At 44.7% G+C, this 22,225-nt stretch overlaps 6 protein-coding genes across 6 annotated transcripts; 5 read left to right on the top strand and 1 right to left on the bottom strand.

Annotated features, from left to right (window-relative positions):
* Positions 1 to 579: 579 nt before the first annotated feature.
* Positions 580 to 2,473, top strand: N7509_012772 (MFS quinate transporter; the record flags this gene model as incomplete). The annotated part of the gene is made up of 5 exons (XM_056637409.1): positions 580 to 676; positions 730 to 1,148; positions 1,210 to 1,606; positions 1,677 to 2,104; positions 2,165 to 2,473. 5 exons carry the CDS (start codon positions 580 to 582, stop codon positions 2,471 to 2,473), a joined length of 1,650 nt encoding a protein of 549 aa, XP_056480916.1.
* A 2,936-nt stretch (positions 2,474 to 5,409) lies between these two features.
* Positions 5,410 to 5,831, top strand: N7509_012771 (uncharacterized protein; the record flags this gene model as incomplete). Its single annotated transcript, XM_056637408.1, has 2 exons — positions 5,410 to 5,637; positions 5,709 to 5,831. The coding sequence occupies 2 exons, from the start codon at positions 5,410 to 5,412 to the stop codon at positions 5,829 to 5,831; spliced, it is 351 nt and encodes a 116-aa protein (XP_056480915.1).
* A 1,281-nt stretch (positions 5,832 to 7,112) lies between these two features.
* Positions 7,113 to 8,204, bottom strand: N7509_012770 (uncharacterized protein; the record flags this gene model as incomplete). The annotated part of the gene is made up of 1 exon (XM_056637407.1): positions 7,113 to 8,204. One exon carries the CDS (start codon positions 8,202 to 8,204, stop codon positions 7,113 to 7,115), a length of 1,092 nt encoding a protein of 363 aa, XP_056480914.1.
* A 3,784-nt stretch (positions 8,205 to 11,988) lies between these two features.
* On the top strand, positions 11,989 to 13,282 carry N7509_012769 (cytochrome P450; the record flags this gene model as incomplete). Its single annotated transcript, XM_056637406.1, has 5 exons — positions 11,989 to 12,088; positions 12,141 to 12,337; positions 12,395 to 12,545; positions 12,601 to 13,065; positions 13,143 to 13,282. 5 exons carry the CDS (start codon positions 11,989 to 11,991, stop codon positions 13,280 to 13,282), a joined length of 1,053 nt encoding a protein of 350 aa, XP_056480913.1.
* A 1,016-nt stretch (positions 13,283 to 14,298) lies between these two features.
* On the top strand, positions 14,299 to 16,790 carry N7509_012768 (terpene synthase; the record flags this gene model as incomplete). Its single annotated transcript, XM_056637405.1, has 9 exons — positions 14,299 to 14,442; positions 14,497 to 14,629; positions 14,724 to 14,861; positions 14,917 to 14,924; positions 14,978 to 15,014; positions 15,178 to 15,838; positions 15,893 to 16,493; positions 16,549 to 16,622; positions 16,685 to 16,790. 9 exons carry the CDS (start codon positions 14,299 to 14,301, stop codon positions 16,788 to 16,790), a joined length of 1,902 nt encoding a protein of 633 aa, XP_056480912.1.
* A 3,380-nt stretch (positions 16,791 to 20,170) lies between these two features.
* Positions 20,171 to 20,654, top strand: N7509_012767 (uncharacterized protein; the record flags this gene model as incomplete). The annotated part of the gene is made up of 2 exons (XM_056637404.1): positions 20,171 to 20,179; positions 20,211 to 20,654. 2 exons carry the CDS (start codon positions 20,171 to 20,173, stop codon positions 20,652 to 20,654), a joined length of 453 nt encoding a protein of 150 aa, XP_056480911.1.
* Between the last annotated feature and the right edge of the window lie 1,571 nt (positions 20,655 to 22,225).

Raw genomic sequence — 22,225 nt, 5'->3', positions numbered from 1 at the left:
GTTCAGACCGCCGGAAATCAAGCCACATAGGGTCTGGCAGGGTGTGGACACCTAGTGGTAGCCTGTTGCTTGAATTTGCGGATTACGATTGGCGATGGTTTTAATTATTAAAGGCCCAAATGATTGGTAAAGGTTTATTCTAGTAGATATTGCAACATGGGGAGCATCAATTTACCCGTCGGATCTCGTATGGGGGCCCAAGTTCCAACCCTGCCGAATAGCTCCACGGCAATATGTCCTAATCATCGGCCACGTAGGCAAAGGCTCGATGCCAAGGCCAAAGAACTGCCGAGAAAACATGTAACCACGGCTGGCAAACCTAAATTATCCTCGACCCCGCTTTCTCACCCTGATACCGAATTCAGCGATACTCTTCGCCTGGCCATTCTACCCTACAGGAATAATATTGCGGGGTATTGTATGAACAGGAAATCAAAATCGGCTATAAATCGCCGATATCGCTAATGCAAGATCCTCGATAAAAGGAATGGCGGATTCCAATTTCTAAGTCCCGTGGCATTTGCGAGGCTCTTGGAATAATATTTCCCCCTATCAAAGCGATCGTGAGACAATATCACCATGTATCGGAAGTTGCTCCAGTCCACGCCTAGGGAGGCACTTAACTGGAAGCTCTTTTATGCAGTTATTTGCTTTGGTCTTATGGGCGCCGCGCGAGGTATGAGCCTTTGGGTTTTACTTATCCCGAAAGCTATATCTAATCTTTCACAGGCCTTGATGAGGGTCTTATATCCGCGACGGTCGCGCAGAAGTCCTTTATTGTTGAATTCGGATTGCAAAGCAAGTCCCTTAGCAAGTCTGCACAAGCCAATATCTTGTCCAATGTCACCTCTATGGTTCAGATAGGGAGCGTGGCTGGATCACTTATTGCCTTCTTGCTTTGCGATAGGATCGGCCGACTATATGCCACCCGTGAACTATGCGTCGTGTGGATTATTGGAGTCATCGTCTTCATTACGGCCAGAGGCAATATTGGACAAGTTTACGCTGGCCGATTTGTCATGGGCCTTGGAATTGGGCAGACGACCGTTGTTGCGCCTACCTATCTAGCTGAGACAACACCTCGATCCATTAGAGGCCTGTGTATCTGCATGTTTTCGGGATCTGTCTATCTCGGTATCATGTTGGGAGTAAGCTTTTTTATTTGCTTTCTTTTTCACCGTGAAAATTCCATACTGACGGTTGGTGAAGTACTTTTCTAGCTGGGGTACTTCATTACATATTTCAAATCAAAGCCCGAAACAGTGGTTCATTCCCCAGACTATGCATATTATTTTCGCGGGAATAATCTTGCTTATGTCCTTGTTTGCGAAGGAGAGCCCGCGATACTTGCTAAAGATGGGACAACGGGAACATGCCACTGAAAACATGACCTACCTTCGCAATCTCCCCGCCGAGCATCCTTATATCCAGACAGAGCTTATCGATATCAATGATCAACTGGAGCGTGAGAGAGAAGCTACATTAGGCAGTGGCTTGCTAGGACCTTTAAAAGAGCTTTTTTTCCTCCCTTCCAACCGGTACAGAATCATGGTCGGCCTCATGGCACAACTCCTCGGCCAGTGGTCTGGGGCCAACTCAATCACAAGTCAGTTATTCAAATTCTAGGTCTCCAATATCCTGCAATTTTCATACCACTAATCGAAAAATGCGAACAGTTTATGCCCCCGAATTCTTCGCGCTTCTTGGTACCACCGGCCAGTCGGAGAAGTTATTTGCGACAGCGATATTTGGCGTTGTCAAATTTGTCTCCGCTCTTGTTTGCGCCTTATTTCTGGTTGATATTATTGGACGCAAACGATCTCTGACCTACGGAATCATTCTTCAACTTATTTCTATGCTATATATAGCCATCTATCTTACTGCATTGCCATCTGTTACCGACGAGAAGAATAAGAGCGCTGCCACGAGCCATGCAAGCACAGGAGCAGTAGTCTTTATTTACTTCAGTGGCGTTGGCTGGGCCCTTGGCTGGAATTCGATTCAATATTTGATCAACGCTGAGATCTTTCCTCTGCGGGTCAGAAGTTTGGGTACAAGTCTGGTCATGTGTTTCCACTTCATCAATCAGTATGCAAACTCTAAGGTGAGTGCTTCCATACGTTCTATTCACACTCTTGCATAATTACTTAACATTGGACCTTAGGCCGTTCCGTCGATGCTCTTGGAAACATCCATGAAACCTCAAGGCACCTTTTGGTTTTTCTCGGCCATCACATTTATTGGCCTTCTTTGGGTTTGGTTCTTCCTTCCTGAGACAGCAGGAAAGAGTTTGGAAGCCATGGATGAAATGTTCAGTCTTCCGTGGTATATTATTGGAAGAAAAGGCGCCGCCATGACTGCTGGTCAGGGCTCCGTTGCGGAGGCATACAGTGGTGCTGATATGGAAAAGATGGCCAATATCGAACAAGCTGAACACAGGGAAATTGCAGCACCAGGTGGACATGTAGTCTGAAATTTTGAGTTGAGAAACTGAGACGTAAGTCGCGTTGCTCTCATATGGACGACCAAGTAAAGCTAAGCAGTCTCACTTGAAGGGGACTTCAGTTGCTGTTTGCAGATGATGTAAACTTTCGCAAATGCAAGGAAAGGCTAGCTTCGTTGTTGTATTCACAATCAGTTGTTCTTTATTTGTTTCATTTGTGCCCCTAAGGCACTTGACCTACATTCATACGAGACTGAGACTACACATAGGGCCTTGGCAAGTGAGGGAATATAATAAATTAAGGCGGATATCTGAGCAGTTCTTGGAGGTCTATCCCAAGGGACCTGGTGCAGTCTACTAGAATGCACGGCAGTGAGAAACTCTTAAGTATAGGCAGTATTCGCCCCACTAAGTAGACTGTAAGTAATTTCTTTCGTTTGATTAACCTTAGATTTTCATAAGTTCTAAGTTTATATATAATCTATTACTAACCCGATTTATAGTCTCTATAGTCTTCTATAGTAGTTGTATAAGTTAACCCTAATTTATCTAAAACTCCCTACTATTTTTGTTAGGGTATAACCAGAAAGGCCTACCTTTTGGTTTTAGATCTACTTCTAAAATTTTGTAATAGATCTTATATTCATCGTGCATTGTTCAACGGCCCTCAAATTACTGTCGGGTAATCAATAAAGGATCCACGCTAAGGCCTTAGCAGTGGGGCTCGAGAAGAGAAAAGCGACCAGAAGGGTAGAAGCTGTTTTCGCTATCGACTGTATCAACACGCCAACACACTACTTACTCAGTGTCGAAAACTCCGCATCTCACTACGTCGAGACAAATTTTACCGACACTACTAGCCAGCATAAACATGCATTGACACCAAGGGAAACTCTTTGGGGTTTCAGCCGCCACCCAGATTGGCCACCACGCTGCCATACACTGGGATAGTAGCCGGCTCACGACGCGATTTATTCTTAGGGTCTACCGGTCAAAATAGATTCTGGCTATTACTTCAGCATGTGGCATGAAAATAAATTTTGCGGCATTTTCGAGTATCGCGTTGAGTATTTTCGTGTCAGCATCCTATATAACATCACAAATCTCGAAAGTACCACGCAAGCACCGATGCCGCGATCTTTTCCGTGAATCCATTTTGCCGGTTCAGCTCTGGGTGATCATCCTGGGCCGTCCGCCAGACAGGCAATTGAGACGGTAAATGGAGAATCTCCCTAAGCGACCATCCCAAGACTTGTCTCAAGAAACACAATGCATTGAAAGAGCCGCCTCGGGACGCTAAAAAACACCACCGAAGCCACTATGAACGATGCTTGGGCCCTATAGCTCGGATGATTTATGGCTTTGCGGAACGTAAGGCCCATCCGAATCCCTTGGCGATTCTGAGACTATTCTCCCACTCAACACCGTGCGTTACCTGGGCAGTTTGCATCGATACAAGCCTCGGAGAAAATTTCCAGCCTGACCTAGCCATTGCTAGAGGGTATATTTCGAGAACAGGGCTTGAAGATTACCCTACTTGATCTTTCGGAGATATATAAAGCTTTAGAAGCACCCCTTCCGTCCATTCTAGAATGACTATGGCATAGCGTCGTGCTCGAGTCACAAAAATTCACTAGAGAGAAATTCGAAAACAGTTTACTCATCGGACACACTTTTTGTTTCTTGGCTTGTACCCGTCACAAAGCTGAATTTTAATAGGATGACCGGTGAAACAATCACCAATCATTTGCAGAATAGACTGGAAGACGCGCGCGTTGCACGTTTCGGCCCTGAAACGAAAGCGAAAAGGAAATAGAGGAATCCCGGTAAATTATCTAGAGCATAAGTCCGTAAAAGCTGAACAATGAATATTGAGTATCTCGATGATCAATAGCTGCTACGCATTCCAAATGCAGAAGACGAACTATACAACAACATTCGGCCTCAGATCTGCTGAATTCTTATGGCTTCAGGGAATCCGCACCGACATGTGTATATCAGCAGCTTGGCAGCACCATCGATTTTCGAAAGCTCATACTCCTATTCGAAGATTATTGGTTTTATTTGCTAGTTCCTCACTCGCTGTACGTTCGTGGAGGGCAAGGAAAGCTCCTCTGGTCCGAGCAATATTTGACCAGTTGATGAAACAGCTTGAGTACCAACCTGTCGAGCCAGAAACCAATGCTCGTTCGTCATTATCAGCTGATGACCAAGATGGGCCATCTAATCCCCAAAAGTCATTTGCCATCGCGCGTGTGCAGATGTGTGCGTAGGTATTCGCGTGCGGGAGACTGGTCAAATACATATTTTGTCAGCGGATACATGGGGCTTTGGGCCTTTCTTACTTCGCAATCGGTATGTAAAATACATGACATCATCCCGCAGGCAGTACGCTGACTAGTTAACTAGTCAGAGCTCTCATTAACTAGTTACTTTATACCATCTACCACTCTATCACGAATACCATCAGGAAGAACTGAATATATAAGGACCCTTTTTCGCATCATGTATTTAATTCTTCGCGATAAATTGCACATTATTACTTGCTTACTACCTTTCGTACCCTTTTACAATAACGATTTAAGGTAACTATTGCCCTTTCCACTCTAACTCACAGTGACCAGTCAGCTCCGCGTAACAAGATTGATGCCGTTTGTGATTTATCCAATTCTATGTCTCGGCCTCTCGACTTTCTCTGGTATTTGGCGTATTTACAATGCATTTCAAACTTATTTTATTTTTTGGATTTAAGATCCTTATCGAAGTAATGACTATCATCACTCTACACATGATAGATTTCTTATTTTAGTCTTACCTTGCTTATTCTTTTTCTGCTTCAAAGGAAGTAACTGTGCCGCCCATTCTCAGAAGATCAAAGTGTGGCCTCGAAGATTTTTCCAACTATTAGGGATCCAAATAGACGAGGTGAGCCGGTGGATTGCAGTGATATGGATGGACTCCCTAGGATGCCGGACGGCTACGCCGAGCCCGACTTCCGAATTTCCGGGGAGATATGCAAAGGCGACAATGGAAGGTTTCAGTGGGACTATGGATACAAATGCTGGTATACGCGGACAATCCAGGGTCTCATTAACTCTCATAGTCCCATGCAAGTCTCCGGTTCCACAGTTAACGGTGCCGGATGTAAGAAGCTTGGGTGCCATGAAGGTGCACAAGTCTGGATTTGCAATGATGTGAGTATCTACTGCACGTTTCTCTCATTGTCCTCCTCGCTTGTATGAGCTAGCCATTTGTAGTCCTATAGCTTACCATCTTCAAGAACACCCGTGACATTTTAGTCAACTCCCTCGACGTTGGCTGGGTAGTCGATGAAATGATGAGTACCCCAGGGCCGCAAGGCTCTGGCAGTGTTGGTAGCCTTAGATGATAATGTTCGCATCATCTCGGAACCGAGGAAGATTAGGATACTGCTTCGATGGTTAGTGACGCTGTTACTCAGGAAGTGGCTCTTATGAGCGGGATGGACGAAACGCAAATTGTCCCATAACGAAGATATCTCTTCTGAGCCCAGATGATCTGAGCGACTGACCAAAAGAGCTAGAACTTTGCGGCGATATTGAAGCAGCTTTGCTTTTGGTAGCTTAGAGATTCATTATTCCATTCGATAGAGATAGGATTTCCCTCAATCCCATTCTTCCTCTAGGGTGGTTTATCATCATCCACATTGATCTGCAAACCTTGATTTTTCAGCCTTAACATAAGAGACACTTAATTAGTTAACTTCTCTAGATGCGCTGATCTTATTCGTGGATGACTGAAGTGTAAGCCCGAAGAAATGCAGACCAGACTCATACGGGCTCCATCGCATGCAGTCACATTTTCAAGGCAACAAAGAGAGCTGAATCCAGGAAAGATGGATCCCTCCTGAGTGTTCTATTAATGCATATCAGTGTATTTGCCGAAATAATGATCCTTTTTTTACCAACAGTTCCTGTGTACTCCCACGCAGGCCGTCCTCTCTTTCCTGCCCTAGCTGACTACAACAACTTTAAAAACACTCTTCTAGCTACGGCACCAAGTTTCCCTGCTTCCATCGGCCCTTTCCTTTCTCTTATCCTTCTGGCCTTAGGCGTTACTGTTCTTCAATAGTATCTGTAGAACACCTCGGGTCTGGGGTCTGACCTCTCGACAGGATCTTTCATTGGTGTGAATGTAGCCATTTTGGTATATACTAATAAAAGTGGACGAGACTTGCCATGTAGCGTTATATATGCGGAATACTTGAAAGCCAATCCGGAGTAACGTAAATATTCTCCGGAAGGGCTCTCAATGATGCCAAAGTAAGAGCGAAAATCCCAAGCCGAGTGAGCATATAGATATAGACAAAGAAGTTTGGAAGAAATTCCTCAAACTGTGTCCTCCGTTGGGTAGGATCGCCGAGGCTTTCCATGCACGAGGGAAGTAATTTCTTCTCCCCTAACCACACTGTGACCAAGGGCCATTGGTCCAAAACGCCAGGCGCCATTCCAGCTCCCACCCCGATTAATGAGAACACTCGCCAAGCTGTTCGTTCGGCAATGGTTGGGAAAATGAAATTCCAGCTATAGGTTATACAAGTCAGCCTTGAATATCCTAGGTAATAATTTGAAGGAATGCGATGAATTTAGGACCTGCACCTATACAGTATGCAGAAGGAAACGGGGAGGTCTTACCCAGCAATATGAACGGCGCCAAAAGTGATAACCAGCAAAGTAGCGAAACTGACATTCAAAGCTTTTGCACCGTGGGATAGGTCGTCCTCTGTAGATTTAGGAAGGCGTTCAGGTTCATAAGCAAGTACGTACGGTTTTTTGCGGTATGAACTTGTGGAGAGAGGGCTTTTGGTAGCGTGACTGGCGGCGGCATTCTGGGCAATTATGTCGGCTCGTAACTGGATGCAGCTTTTTGGACTTGCGTCCATGACTTGCAGAATCTCAACTGGTAGATCGTCTCGGTTACATTGCAAGGGTATAGCGATCGACGTGGTCATATCCTTCGGCTTAAACCACCAAAAGCCGGCAATCAGAAGCCCCAGGGCCACGTATGCGACGGTGGTCAGCTCCAGCGGAGAGATAGGCAGCGAGTATACTACGCGTGCGATGATGTTGCAGGTGACCCAGGCGCTTTGGACAACCGTAAATAATTTCCCCAGAGTATCCACCTTGGCTTGATCCTTGATGTCCTCATCATCGAAGTCGGAGCCTTTGACAAGGCCCGCACGTACAAATACGCCAATGGTTTTTCTGGAGATGGTAAAAAGCCACGCGTCTTGGGTTTGCACGGCCAAACCCCCCATATTTATACAAAAGCCTTGTCTAGTAGTCCACTTCACAGGGACTGGCCGCATTTGCACTTGACGATTCTGTGGGCCTTCTGTCTGTTGTGATAGCGTTGGTCGTCGGCTCACTTCATAATTCACCTCGGCTTGGATAGCATTGCAGTAAATGGCCAGTTGTCTCGCGCGAAAGTAATCCTCCACGGCAATCCATGCCACTAGTTCCGGGCATAGCACAGAAATCAGCCAAACCAGGACTTTTTTCGGGAGGCGAGAGAATTGATCGCCTCGAGAGTTATGGTGCCTCCTCGGTGGGACATTCAAACATAGAACCGTCCATGTGCAGGCGAAAATCGTCGACAAACACGTCCACACCAGGTCCCACGATGAGCGGCTCTTGTCGTCAAACTGCCAGCCTTCCAGCTTTGATGTGCTGGAGGCTAAGGAAACCCTTGAGAATACCAAAAAAGGCAGGAAGATAAACATAATGTCAGCCATACGGGGGTCATCTCACCATTTATAGTCGCCTTGAAAAATAGAAAGAAAAGTTATCAGGTACACAGTGAAATAAAAAGGGGTTTCACCCTGGTGCTAGCGCGAGGTGCGGGGTTGCCCTATCCCAGAGTACCGGGTGCAGTGGGCCTAACTGCAAGTCGGTAAGAGTACTTAAATATGGGCAGAATTAGACCTACTCGACCCTACTGTACTTTACTTTCTTGACCTGACTGTAAGCACTTTTTTTCGTATAATCAGACTCAAATTTTTACAAGTTCTAAGTTAACTAATTCCCTCTATTATATTTTAGTTTTAGTCTCTTTAGTTACTTCTAGCACTGGTATAAGCTAACCCTAAATAGCTAGTTCTAAGAATTATTTTTAATAGGGTACGACCGGAAAGGCCTACTTTTAGCCAGTTAGCCCTATATTTTGATAGATCTAAAATATACCCCTAAATATATATCTTTAACCTATAGACTATTCTTTCTTTCTTTAACTCTACTAATATAACTACTGAATTTCTTTGTATAACTAAAGAACTCTTTACTACTCTTTTTCTATATCTAATCTTAGGGTGTAAGTAGACATCGCCAGAACCCATGTCAACCATGACCCAACCCAACCCAACCCAGCCCAAAATGGGTTTTGGGTCCAATTCTATAACCCATTGATGGGTTTTGGGTTGAGACCCTTAACCCAAAACCCACATGGGGACCCAGTGGGTCCCCATTTTGGTGTAAACAGGATAAATATGCCAAGCTTTTAAATACGGTCTGTATAAGGTCTGTTTTTAGGCCTTATATATAGGTACTTTTGGTTTTTTATTTAATATTATTATTATTTTATATTGAATATATATATATTACAGGTTAAAAGGGTTAAAAAAGGTATATTAAAAAATAAAATAAATTACAGAGTTCTATAGTAAAGATAGTGGTATACCCTACTAGATTATATATATATCTTTATGAAAAGTCTTACTTTTTTAATAACTTTTTTAATACTTAATATTTAGATCCTAAAATTTAAATATAAAATAATTAGTATTATATAAAGCTATATATAAAATATTAAGATCTAAATCCTTCTAGAAAAAAAAGATATAAAAAGATATAATGTTAGTATTTGAATACACAACATAAAAATTAAGAAAAATTATGTAAAAATTATGCCAAAATGGGTCCAAATGGGTCGAAATGGGTTACCCATTTATAACCCACTGGGTTTTGGGTTGGGTTGGGTTCTAGCTACTATAACCCAAAACCCAGTGGGTTGGGTTTTGGGTCGGTATGTTCAACCTAAAATGGGTTATGGCGATGTCTAGGTGTAAGCTATATTAAATAGCTGTATAACTAAACTAGATTACTACTTATCTCTAATCTGCCCCTTATAAGTATAATATTCTCTTTTGTATTATAGAGGCTATCTAGAAGTATATTCTAGCTTAGTAGCCAGAGATTAGTAAGATATTTAATTATAGTAAAATAACTAATGTAATGGGGATTTCCGCTCTCAACATCGGTACCCTAGGGTCAGGTGACAGAAGCCTTAGTAACAAGGCTTCTGCTTTGTTTCAGGAGAATAAGTAGCGTTCGTTCTAGATTATCAATTTAATATATATGTTCCCCCTTATGAAAATGTTCTACTGAGGCTGCTGAGGTTGCAGTATCGATATACTGCGTATGAAAGGTTCTGTTACTGCTCGTTCTGTTGATTCTCTATAGCGTTACGTTTGTCTATCGTCTCCTTGTACTCTGCGAGTACAGTGGTGTTGTCTCTTTGCGATCAACCCGTCTGCCAACGCAGACAGCCTACGAGTATTCCTATCTTATATATGGCGTCCCCGGGAAGGCTTGATTAACAAAAGGGTGGCTGAAAGCAAGAGCAATATTATTGTGAGAAGTAGGTACTGCTTTTGACCCTGAGAGAATACGACGGTATTCGAATATATTACAAAGGGTGAAGAGCGGCTTAATCCTAGGTAGGATTAGCCTATTAAATGTTTGAAATATCAGCCGAAAGGCCTATCGAAATGCCGCTATCTGCAGAATATCTGTAGTTTTTATGATCAACGCTTGCTAATTAGTATACAGGAGATGCTATAACACTGGAAGGAATTTTACAAATGATACTGGGTTAATTATATAAGATAGCGGTTTAGAGATGTCCTAGTATTAGCTATGTCTGGTATTCAGCGCTATCTAATATTCTGTTATTATTTACGCTACGTTATTTATTAGAAAAAGGATTACTGTCGGAACGGTATTAATTGCTAACAGTTGTATTATTATTATTATTACCCTAGAGTACGGAGTCTTCTGTTCTCTATTCGGTATTATTCTCTTCGTCTATATTTTTATCTGTTTCTGTTTCTATCTAGAAATTATCTTATCAGGCTAATCTATTCTCTGATACTATATCTGTTTATTGTTCTTATTCCCTAAAACCTCGTTTTCCTGTAGGAAAATAATCTTCTAAGACTATAGCTATCAATAACGGCAGAAATAATAGTAAACTTCTGAGCGATATAGCTATACCTATTACCGCTGCGGAATAGTTTACTTAGTTTTACAAACTGCTTTCTAAAGCTTCTAGATTAATAATCAGGGAACCCTCTCGTCCTGTAAGTCCTAAAACCGCTGTAAGACAGCCTCCTCTATCCTCTCCTATACCGATAATGCCGTTACAAGATCCTATACTGCTTACTTAGTATTATACAGTTCTGCCACCTTAGCCAATATATTAAATAATATATAGCGCAATACCAGCCCTAGAATCTTAGGGAGCCCCTGCTTTTAACGAAACTAATGCATCTGATTTCCTTAGAAAGCTAGAGGATACCTATCGTCGCTGTAGTATTGTCCGTTATAGGGTAATTATAGATCTGCTCCCTTAGTATTATAAGAGACCTCTGCGTATCTAGGTTAAAGGCTAGGTTTTATAGAAGATATAAGATTAAAAAACGTTCTGTAAGGACTTTCTAGTCTAGACTAATATTATAACTAGGACAGTAAGCAGTTAAGATATAATAAGTAATATCTTAATAAGCTTGCTAAGGAAGATTAATTATTAAATAATAAGATTAGACGCTATCTTAGCAAGTTTTATTAGGTCTCTACAGAGGTATTCTAGCTCGGTCGTATAAGTAATAGTAAGTAAGCTAATATATTGATTAAAGGTCTTCTAGAGAAATAGTAAGTAAGGATCCTAAAGCATTATACAGTAAAGGTATATTCTTATTATAATAAGATCTCTTATAACGAGGTATATAAATAGGTTCAGATAAACCTGTATATCAAAGCTAAGGTCTATCAAAAGGTCAAAAAGAAGAATAACAGAGATACTTCGCTGAATATAATTAAAGGTATTAAAGAATACTAGTAGGTATACTACTACTGGCTAGCCCTCTGCTTATCTAATCTCTTAATATAATATAAGCTTAATTAATATACTCAGAGGGTTATCTGTCAGCGGCTCTTCTGTTAAGGGCCCTCTTCAGACTTCTTTATAGTTTAGTTAGCCGTATATATATAATATCTGTAGTTAGAGACCTTATTAGTAGATACCCTTCTTAAATAGCTTAAAACCCAGTACTAGTAAATATTCTGCCCGTCTATCTATATAATTAAGTCTACTAAGATTAATAAGGCTACTCTCTGGCTCTGCTGTATAAGGTGGACGTAATACCTATCCTAAAAGGGTTAGGGCTTTAGGACCTAAAGCCCAGCGTAGACATCGCCATAACCTTTTTATCAGGCGTGGAGCGCTTCGCCATGAGCGTCATTTTTAGTGCGTGCTATGGTGTCCGCCTGGAGAACCTGGAGCACCCAATTATGGTGATGTTTTACTCCATTTGGGAAGAGATGCTTAAGTGTTAGCCTTATTCTTTCAATCTTTATGTAAATTGATGCTTATCTTATGACAGACTTCCAGCCTGGTTCTCTTCTTCTCGATTTCTTCCCCATCCTGCAGCGCCTGCCAAAGTTCATGCAGCCTTGGATGAAGCTGGCAGATTCATTGCGAGCCAGAGAGATCAAATTACATCGAGCATTTCTTCGTACCCTAAATAAACAGGTCCAAGATGACAATGCTCCAACCTGTTTCGGCACTCTATTAGTTAAAGTAAGTTATCCTCACAAGCTGAAGGCTTATTTCCAGTTCTTACGCACCGAATATCAGATCCAGGAAAAGGAGGGTATCTCAGATGAGCGTGCATGTGACATCCTTGCTATGTTGACCGGAGCTGGGGCGGATACCACCTCGTCGTCCCTCCAATCCTTCTTTAAAGTAATGGCATTGCACCCAGAAGTTGCCCTAAAAGCCCAAGCGGGTAAGCCTAACTTCTGCGTTATTTGAATCTGTTAATAATTACTGAATCGAATCAGAGCTCGACTCTGTGGTCGGTCAAGACCGTCTCCCCACATGGGAAGACGAGCAAAAACTATCCTACGTCCGCGCCATTATCAAAGAGGTGCATAGATGGGCTCCTATCGGTAGCCTAGGAGTCCCCCACGCCACCTCCGACTCAGATGTCTATGAGGGAAAGCGAATTCCGAAAGATACAATTATCTTCCCCAACCTGACGAAACTTTCTCGTGATAGTGAGCGCTATGAGGAAGCCGATTACTTCCTTCCAGAGCGTTTCCTAGGCGATAACCTGGACGCATCATCCTCTGCTTTGCATCCCGACTGGAAGGTCCGTGACCATTTCCATTACGGTTTTGGTAGACGACTTTGCCAAGGTATTTTCGTGGCCGAAGCTAGCTTGTATATTGCCGTCAGTCGCCTTTTATGGGGATTCAATATTACACCCGTGGAAGGAGAAGCGTTGGACATGGATGCCAAGATTAGTATGTTGTCACCTTTGTGCATGGGAGGCGTGAAAGATGGAAATAGTTTAAACTAATCTTCTCGTTCCTACCACCAGCTGGCCTTGTAACAAAGCCTCAACCTTACAGAGTGTCCATCAAGAGTCGCAGTCCCGGCCATGAGGATTTGATGAGGAAGGAGAGGGAAATCGGTAAGACGGATATTTTGAACTTCGACAATGTGAAGTTGGAATATTAGTGGACTTGAAGCGGCCACGGTTCTTTATGAGTGATGGTGTGGTAAGGAGCTATATTATTGGGACCAGGACAAAGTATCGCAGTTCTCTATAAGATTATACGAGATTGCCCCCCGGGTCACCGCTAAGAATTCTCCGTGAACTCTGTTATGACAGCTAAGGGTTCAATATGTTTATGGGGGCTGTTGACTGATTGTTGTGGTACTACTCGTGACCAACCCCTAAAATGACAAACTTTTTGCGTAGCATCGAGTTTGATAGACAAAGTTAGACTGTAGCTTAGGCGAACTTTTTCTCTATATTCTGTGGACAAACATTGCTACATAGAGAACATCTGATGCCAGATGGTTGGATATTAAATATATTAAATCAACACAAACCTAACTCACATATATTATAAACCAGTAGGATACTTAACTGCGCCTTTTTAACATGAAAAGAATAGCAAATAAACCATATCGCCAGAAAATTAATTGAAAACAACCGGGAGCCCTCTATATTTTCCCTTCTTCTCACTTTTCCTTTATGAACACAGGGATTTTCAATTTCCTCTTTGGCGTGGTTCTCAGTGTCATCTTGGTCTACAGCAAATCGCATGGTAACATGCCCACCGCCATAGTGTAGACATAATTGAATCGTAGCCTGGTAAATAGATTTGTTTAAGAGTCTAGTACACTAGCAGGAGCTCAATGTATTTTCCAGTACTTGCTACTTAAGTTGGTTTACAATTTGAAGAGATCTGAATGGTAGGCTCGCTTGAATGATCGGCGGGGCTAGCTTGCGGGTTATGTCAGCTGTAATTCCGCCTAACTCGGGCCCTCCACCTCGGCACTAGGGATTGTAACGTGTCCCTTTGACCCCTTTCCCTCTGGAACTTCTTAAACCTCATGGGCGACCTGGATAACACTTCACCAGAATCTGATCAGTGAAAGTGTAACTCATGGTTTAATCATAGGCGTCGCTGATCGTCAGACCCTTATAATCTAATTACTGGCACCGCACTCCCTAACCCACTACTATGGTGACAGCTGCACCAACGGATCCTGGGCGATGGCGACTCGACGTTGACGGAGGTGTTCACCGCTGGCGATATCTCGATGAGGTCGCTTCCACTCAGCGTCTACAGTCTGCGGCTGAAAAATACTTCCTTGGACTACCCACAGTGCGTAATGCTTCAGGGAGTGTAACGTTTTGCTTACTTGTTCATTTGTTTTAGGGATTACCAGAACTCCCCACACCCCGTGGTTTCCAGGAATCAGCTCGCAATGGGTTCCGGTTTTATCAGGGTCTCCAGCTGGAGGATGGACATTGGGGCTGTGCATATGGCGGTCCTAGCTTCTTGCTCGCTGGTATAGTGATTGCTATGTACATTTCCGAGACCGAAATTCCCCCCCGAGTGGAAAGCTGAGATTATATGCTATTTGACGAGCACGGTTAATAAAGATGGTGGTTGGGGTTTGCATTCTGCCGGGGATTCGACAGTTTTTGCGACAACCCTCTACTATGTCACACTGCGAATCCTGGGTCTCGAGTCGACACATCCTTTAGCCAGCGAGGCTCGCAATCGCCTCCATGCCCTGGGTAAGTCTTAACTTGCATGTGCATAATACCAGATCTAAACTCATGACATGTGTAGGGGGCGCAGTTGGTATTCCCCAGTGGGGAAAAGTCTGGCTCGCATTACTGAATCTTTACAGCTGGAGCGGAGTGAATCCGATCCCCCCCTGAGTTTTGGTAAGTTTTTCTTTCAGATTATCGTCATTCTTCTGTTCTATTGTAACATGATATTGGGTTCAATATAGGCTGCTTCCTGATTGGGTTCCGTTCCATCCATGGCGTTGGTGGGTCCAATGCCGTGTGGTTTATCTTCCCGTTTCGTATCTTTATGCAAACAAAGTGACAAAACCTTTGAATCCATTCCTTGCTAGCCTCCGCAACGAGATCTATACACGATCATATGACGAGATCGCCTTCGGCCGATACCGGAACTTTGTGGCACCTGTTGATCTAAAAAAGCCAACATCCACGCTACTTCGCGGTGCCAATGTACTCCTACGTTTCTGGGAACAATACATTCGGCCAGATTGGATTGGCCAATGGGCTAATGAGCGAGTTTGCGCGTTAATACAGCGTGAGGATGAGAACACCTCCTATAACTGTTTAGCCCCAGTCAACAAAGCCTTTCACATGGTGGCTGTGTGGCATTCCGATGGTGCCAAAAGTGATCGTATGAAACGTCACCGCGACAAAATATCCCCTTATATATGGAAAGGAGAAAATGGGATGACATGCAGTGGCACTAATGGTGTCCAAGCCTGGGACACAGCATTCACCATCCAGGCTATGGTGGAGACCGGCCTAGGCAAAGAGTTGGAGTTCCGTTCATCATTAGAAAACGCCCTCCATTACTTAGATATCTCTCAACTGAGGGAAGACTTGGCTGATCCCTATCGCCAGCCGCGAAAGGGCGGTTGGCCATTTAGCACCAGGGACAATGGCTATGTTGTGTCTGATTGCGCGGCCGAGGGCCTCAAGGCTGTTCTGATGCTTCAAGAGCAGTGGCAAGTTTAATATTACATTTTTCGATAAACTTGGTTGCTAATTTTTCGCAGCGACTTTACCAAACTTATCTCTGATGAACGTCTCCAGGATTGCGTCGACACACTGTTGCTCATGCAAAACTCAGGCGGTGGATTCAGCAGTTATGAACGCACCCGCGCTAGCACCCTGCTTGAATATCTCAACGCTTCAGAGGTCTTTGACCGCATCATGGTTGAGTACTCGTATCCCGAATGCACCACGGCTGTAGTGACGGCCCTGGCGCTCTTTCGCCGCCATTTCCCTACCTATCGGTCTGCCGAAATAGATAGAGTCATTCGTCGCGCTATAAAGTATATCATCAGTGCACAACGTCCCGATGGGAGTTGGTATGGGTCATGGGGGGTGTGCTTCACCTACGCCTCACTCTTTGCAATGCAAAGTCTCGAGCTGGTTGATCAAACATGGCAAACGAGTGAGCATGTCCGCAAGAGCTGCAAGTTCCTACTCCGCACACAGAAAGAAGATGGAGGCTGGGGTGAACACCACACCTCTTGCGAGTTGGAAGAGTATATCCAGCATAAGCAGAGCCAGGTGGTGAATACAGCGTGGGCGTGCTTGGCATTAATGCATGCGCGGTATCCGTATAAGGAAGCCATTGAGAGAGGGCTTAAGGTAAGACGTATCTCTTCAGGGATTGAAATATATTCTGACGGCTGTTTTGAACTAGTTGATTATGAGTCGCCAGCAGTCAAACGGGGAGTGGCATCAGGAAGATGTGGAGGGGGTTTTCAATAACACATGGTGAGTTTGACATTGTGCTGATAAATATTCTGGTATCGGTGGCTGATTCTATTGGCACTAAGCATGATCGGATATCCAAACTACAAGTTCTATTTCACTTCATGGGCCTTGGGGAGGTATCATAACGTGTACCTTCCTATGCTGAAGGAAATGGAGGCTTATAGCTAAATCCACACCTGCTTCATATTGGAAAACAAGGAAAGGAAGAGCTTTAAGATTCCTATTTCAACTTCTCAACTCTCAACTCTGTGCACTTGCGTATCTAATTTTGTCTGTACCCAGTGGCCTGATTAGAATGACCCTATCCCAGGGGACCTGGTGCAGTGGGCCTGACTGCAAGTCGGTAAGAGTACTTAAGTATGGGCAGAATTAGACCCACTCGACCCCACTGCACTTTACTTTCTCGACCTAACTGTAAGTACTTTTTTTCGTACGATCAGACTTAAATTTTCACAAGTTCTAAGTTAACTAATTCCCTCTGTTGCGTTTTAATTTTAGCCTCTTTAATTACTTCTAGCACTCGTACAAGCTAATCCTAAATAGCTAGTTTTTAGAATTATTTTTGATAGGGTATAACCGGGAAGGCCTACTTTTAGCCAGTTAGCCCTATATTTTGATAGATCTAAAATCTACCCCTAAATATATATCTTTAACCTATAGACTATTCTCTCTTTCTCTAACTCTACTAATATAACTACCGAAATTCCTCGTATAACTAAAGAACTCTTTACTACTCTCTCCCTATATCTAATCTTAGGATATAAGCTATGTCAAATAGCCGTACAACCAAACCAGATTACTACTTATCTCTGATCTGCTCCTTATAAGTATAATATTCTCTTCTGTATTACAGAGGCTATCCAGCAGTATATTTTAGCCTAGTAGCCAGAGATCAGTAAGATATTTAATTACAGTAAAATAACTAATTATACAAATAATCTACCAGAGCGTCTAGAAGGTCTTCTGGTCTTCAATAATAGTATCCAGTACCGCCAGGACTCTAATTATCAGTATATATATCGTACGATCAAAGGTATCAAAGAACACTAGCAGATACACCACTACTAGCTGGCCCCCCAATCACCCGATCTCTCAATATAATCTAAGCTTAATCAAAATACTTAGAGGGTTACCTGTTAGCGGCTCTTCTATTAAGAGCCTTATTCAAACTTTTTTATAATTTAATTAGCCGTACAAATATAAAACCCGCTGCCAGAGACCTTATCAGTAGACATCCTATAAGACGGGCTCCACCGTCCCCGCGGGGCCTTCACTATGGCGATCGGCACCCCCCTGCCCCGCCGCGACCGCCGCCGCTCCTCCATCCCACGTCCATCAGGGATCGGGACGGATGGCACCGTTCGGTTCGTCTCGTGGCGCGCTACCGGACAGTAGGTATGACATCTGGGTAGCCCCGCTGGACGATCTGAAAACCCCCGTGTACCCGTCGGGATCGGGTCTCTGGACTAGTGATGCCGGGTGCACTGACCGCAGTATCAATGGTAGCACTGTCAAAGATATACTATAGATACAAGAGAGAGAGCCTACAAGATATACCTAAAGCTCGATTTATAGCGATGATATCTTCGGTCATTTGGTCCCCGCCGGCGTACTGAATTCGACTCTGTATGTAGACTAGAATCGTAGTGATATATATCTCCACATGTCTGCTGTCAGTCCCCCTGTTCGGCCCGATTTTCTCCTCTCTAGGATCAAAACTACCGACGGTAAAGGGTGATCAGACTCTCTCAATATTGATCTAATACTACTGAACTATTACAATCCCTCTCTAGGACCGAGGGAAGGGTATAATACTGATACAGTCCCCATCGGATTATTTATATAGAGAAGGGTACCCCCCGCTAACTAGAGGATCTCCATACTCCACGTGATCTATATAGCTTACCTACGACTGTATACCCCTGTGGAGCTCTGTCCTCGCCGGCGGTAGCGGCCGGCGACAACCCGGACCAGTTATAAGATACTATTCGCCCGACGGCTGCCGCCGGCCACAACGCAGACCAGTTATAAGATACTATTCGCCCGACGGCTGCCGCCGGCCACAACACAGACCAGTTATAAGATACTATTCGCCCGACGGCTGCCGCCGGCCACAACGCAGACCAACCAGGGCATATACTGTCTATTATCTATCCTTGGCAGACTCTAGTCTCTAGGCATAGAGGAAAAAGCAAAAAAAAAGAAAAGAAAAAAAGAAAAGGGGGGTGAGTTACAGCCGTAAGCCTATATATCAGGGGTTAGTTCCCTAATCCTGTTAATCTGAAGGCATTTTCCTCTCGCTTTATCTATACTATAACAGTACTACCCCTGTACTATTACCATCCGGAGTACAATACAATCCTCTGCCAGGCATGCGAGATTACAGTCCCAGGCCGTATAGCGCAGCGTCATCTCCGGGAAATACATCATATACGAGAGGCCCACAACCGCCGCCTACAACTCTGTACCGTACCTAGGGGTATTCTTCCCCGGCCTAATCATACCGACTTCCCGCCACTCCCCCATAGCAGCAATATAATTCCACAGCTCCCGGTATATCAGATCTGGTATTGTGGGACCTGTAGGATATATCTCAGCAGCAGCACCCGACGGGTCCGGGAGCACCACTACCAAAACCATCCTACAGTCTGCAGACCAGAACTATATCAGGTCTATGCCCAGCGCTGGTTCGCCAACAGCCGGTACTGCCGCTACTAGATTGTAGGGGTCTCTAGCGTACAGCCACAGGACCTTCCTACCTTACAACCAACCTCTACCACCGCTACTCCATCGATTCTACAGACAACCCGGCTTACTAGAAGCGGGACTGAGTTACCTCTTCCACTACCTGCCAACGTACAGCCACAGGACTCTCCTACCTTACAACCAACCTCTACCAACGCTACCCTGTCAATCCCACAGACGACCCAGCTTACTAGAAGAAGAACTGAGTCATTCCTTTCACTATCTGCCAACGAAGGACTAAACAGTGATAAAGATAGACCTAGGGTACCGATACAAGCCGATAGAGATATCCTACAAAACGACCAGACAGTACAAGAAGAATTACAGGAAGAGGAGGTTGGCGAGACTACAGCTGAAGGGTTTATCACTGCTGATCTCAACAGACAGGATAGTCCTCTACTACTACTATCGCCACTCCTAGACCCACAGTCACCAGAGCTACAGGACAGGGGCCCTAGAGCTATACTACTTGGCCAGCCAGACCAATTATTCACAATAGCCCCAAGATCTAGTATTAGCAGGGATACCCTACCCGGCCCATCTGGTTGTCCACAACCTATATCGCCTAGTTCGCCCCCGCCGTCGACTACACCTATAGAGAGTTTTATATCGACCTTCCCTATTTCTACTACTCCGAGCTGGATACAGACCACCCTTGTACAAGAGCACCAGGTACTCCAGGAGGAACAGAATCAGCTCCGGCCAGCTACTAGTCTAGGGGTATCTACTACTGCGCCAGCTACTGTAGAGAACTCGCTCTTTATCTTTGACGCCCAGCGCCAGCAACAGGATAATACCACTCCATGGTTACAGTTTACTGAATAGCCCCGATACTTTCACCAGCGCTCGCTGCTTCATCTGGCCCGTACAGCAGGCTCTCCCCATACCTCGCAAGTCCTGCCTGCACTACAGGAGCAATGGGGCGGTGGATCTCTATCTCCTTGTCCAGATAAGCGGGATAAGCAGCAACAGAAGTACGCCCGGCACAACCAGATTCTTACCATCATCGTCCACGCAATAGACCAGGTTTTGGATCGTGGCCGGGAGACGTTAGCGCAGACCTATATATCTGTCCAGGAGATCTTTGGCTGCCGGATCCCCCGCCAACGAACGCGGAGACGGCCCCTAGGACGGCTCCAGCCAGAGACCGAGCGACAGTACGTACAATATTGGAAACAGTTTCTCTGCTTTCTTATCCGTGCTATTTCCCTCCCTGAACCAGATCGGATCTCTCTGCTAGGGGTCTATCTAGACAAGGAGCAGTCCTACACACTCCAGATCCTATAGGAGACCCTGAACTGTTACCTACAATGCCCAGACTCGGGGCCCCTAGGTAGAGAAAAATCTCTTCCAGCGGCAGATTCAGGTTGCTAACCGGCCACAACGGCTTGCCTCTCTAGGGGTTACTGCAGATAAGGATCAGCGATTACTGTATAAATCCCTGAATACTACTACCATTCCTCAACCACAGCCAAGGACCCGATCTACTAGACTATCCCAGCGCCATAAGCATTCTCTGTCTACACAGAGCAACAGTTCCTACAGTGATGGGTCCTGTCTGTCTCCAGATCTACCGCCCTAATCTACAAGCTGGCCAGCGACCCTAGCGAAAGCAACCCCGCTTAGACTGTCCGCTGGCAGCAGAGCTACAGATCACACAGAAAATTATGGTAGTATATATCCCGACCTACTCTAGCATTAGATCTTTGCCTACCGATACCACTGATCCCACTAATACCACCGATCCCACCGATTCTACTGATCCTACTGATCCCACTGATCCTACCGATCCTACTAACCCAACTAGTCTCTCTGAAACAGATTCTAGCTCTTCATACTTACCTGACCCTGCTAGAACAGACTGTGATAATTCTAGCTCCTGGAGTAATAATCTCAACAGTGGTAATAGTGATTCTGAAGATACGGATAAAAATAAGAAGAAGAAGGACAGAGATAGGTTTCCGAATCCTGATGAGCTACTTCCAGATCTGGATAAATCAGATCAGGGATCTGACTCTAACTAAAGGGAGGCAGATCTAGAGAATCTTCCCTACAGTCAGTTTCCAACCTTGCCGGCAGACGCTGAGCAATGGGTTACCGAGGTAGTCTTCTCGCTCTGTGTTAGTTGCCTAACAACCGACGCAATCTATCGGCAGGGCGATAAATTTTATTCCCCACTGGTAGCCTTTACTGCAGTACTCGGGATCCGGCCCCAGAGTCTTAGTATCTACAAACCCTATCTCTACACTACAAAGCTAGCAGGGCTGGCCTAGGTCGCTCGGATTCTCCTGCTTAAGTATACGCTACCGCTGCAACCCTACCGCTTTATCAGTGATATCCCCAGCCGTATATCCTACCGATTCCACATCCAACGCGCTCAGGAGATTCAGGGTATATATGGCGCCCAAAATACGTTCTTCCCTCTGAATAATATCCTCGGTATGCTAGTAGTCAGCCTAGATATTATCCGTCGAGAGCCACGCCTAGGAACGATTCAATGGTCGCATAATCTACAGACAGTCTACCATCATCAACTACCAGATAGCGGCCTACATCTCTCCCAGCTACGTCAGTAGGTTCAGAGAGTTATTCAATCAGCTACTTCTCTACTGGAGTATAAGCTTCTTCTCGGCTACTAATCCCCGGTAAGGATAGAATCACTGGTAGATGCCCCGGTAGAGAGTCGGAGCGGGTTCTCCTTTCTGGATCTGCCGGTCAACCGGCTTCGAGCCACTGCCGGCCCGATCCTACAGCAGGCAGAGAACCCCCCCCAGAGGGTTTCCCCCCGCTACGCTATCATAAGCAGTAGGACCTACCGGCTGTACGGCGCTATCTAGGATCAGTACAGACGTTCCTGC

The sequence above is a fragment of the Penicillium cosmopolitanum genome, assembly GCF_028827165.1.
Source record: "Penicillium cosmopolitanum strain IBT 29677 chromosome Unknown utg000012l:1.0-3308103.0:1.0-3310761.0, whole genome shotgun sequence".
In the NCBI taxonomy this organism is placed as follows: Eukaryota; Fungi; Ascomycota; class Eurotiomycetes; order Eurotiales; family Aspergillaceae; genus Penicillium; species Penicillium cosmopolitanum.
This window is presented reverse-complemented; position numbering and strand designations above follow the sequence as displayed.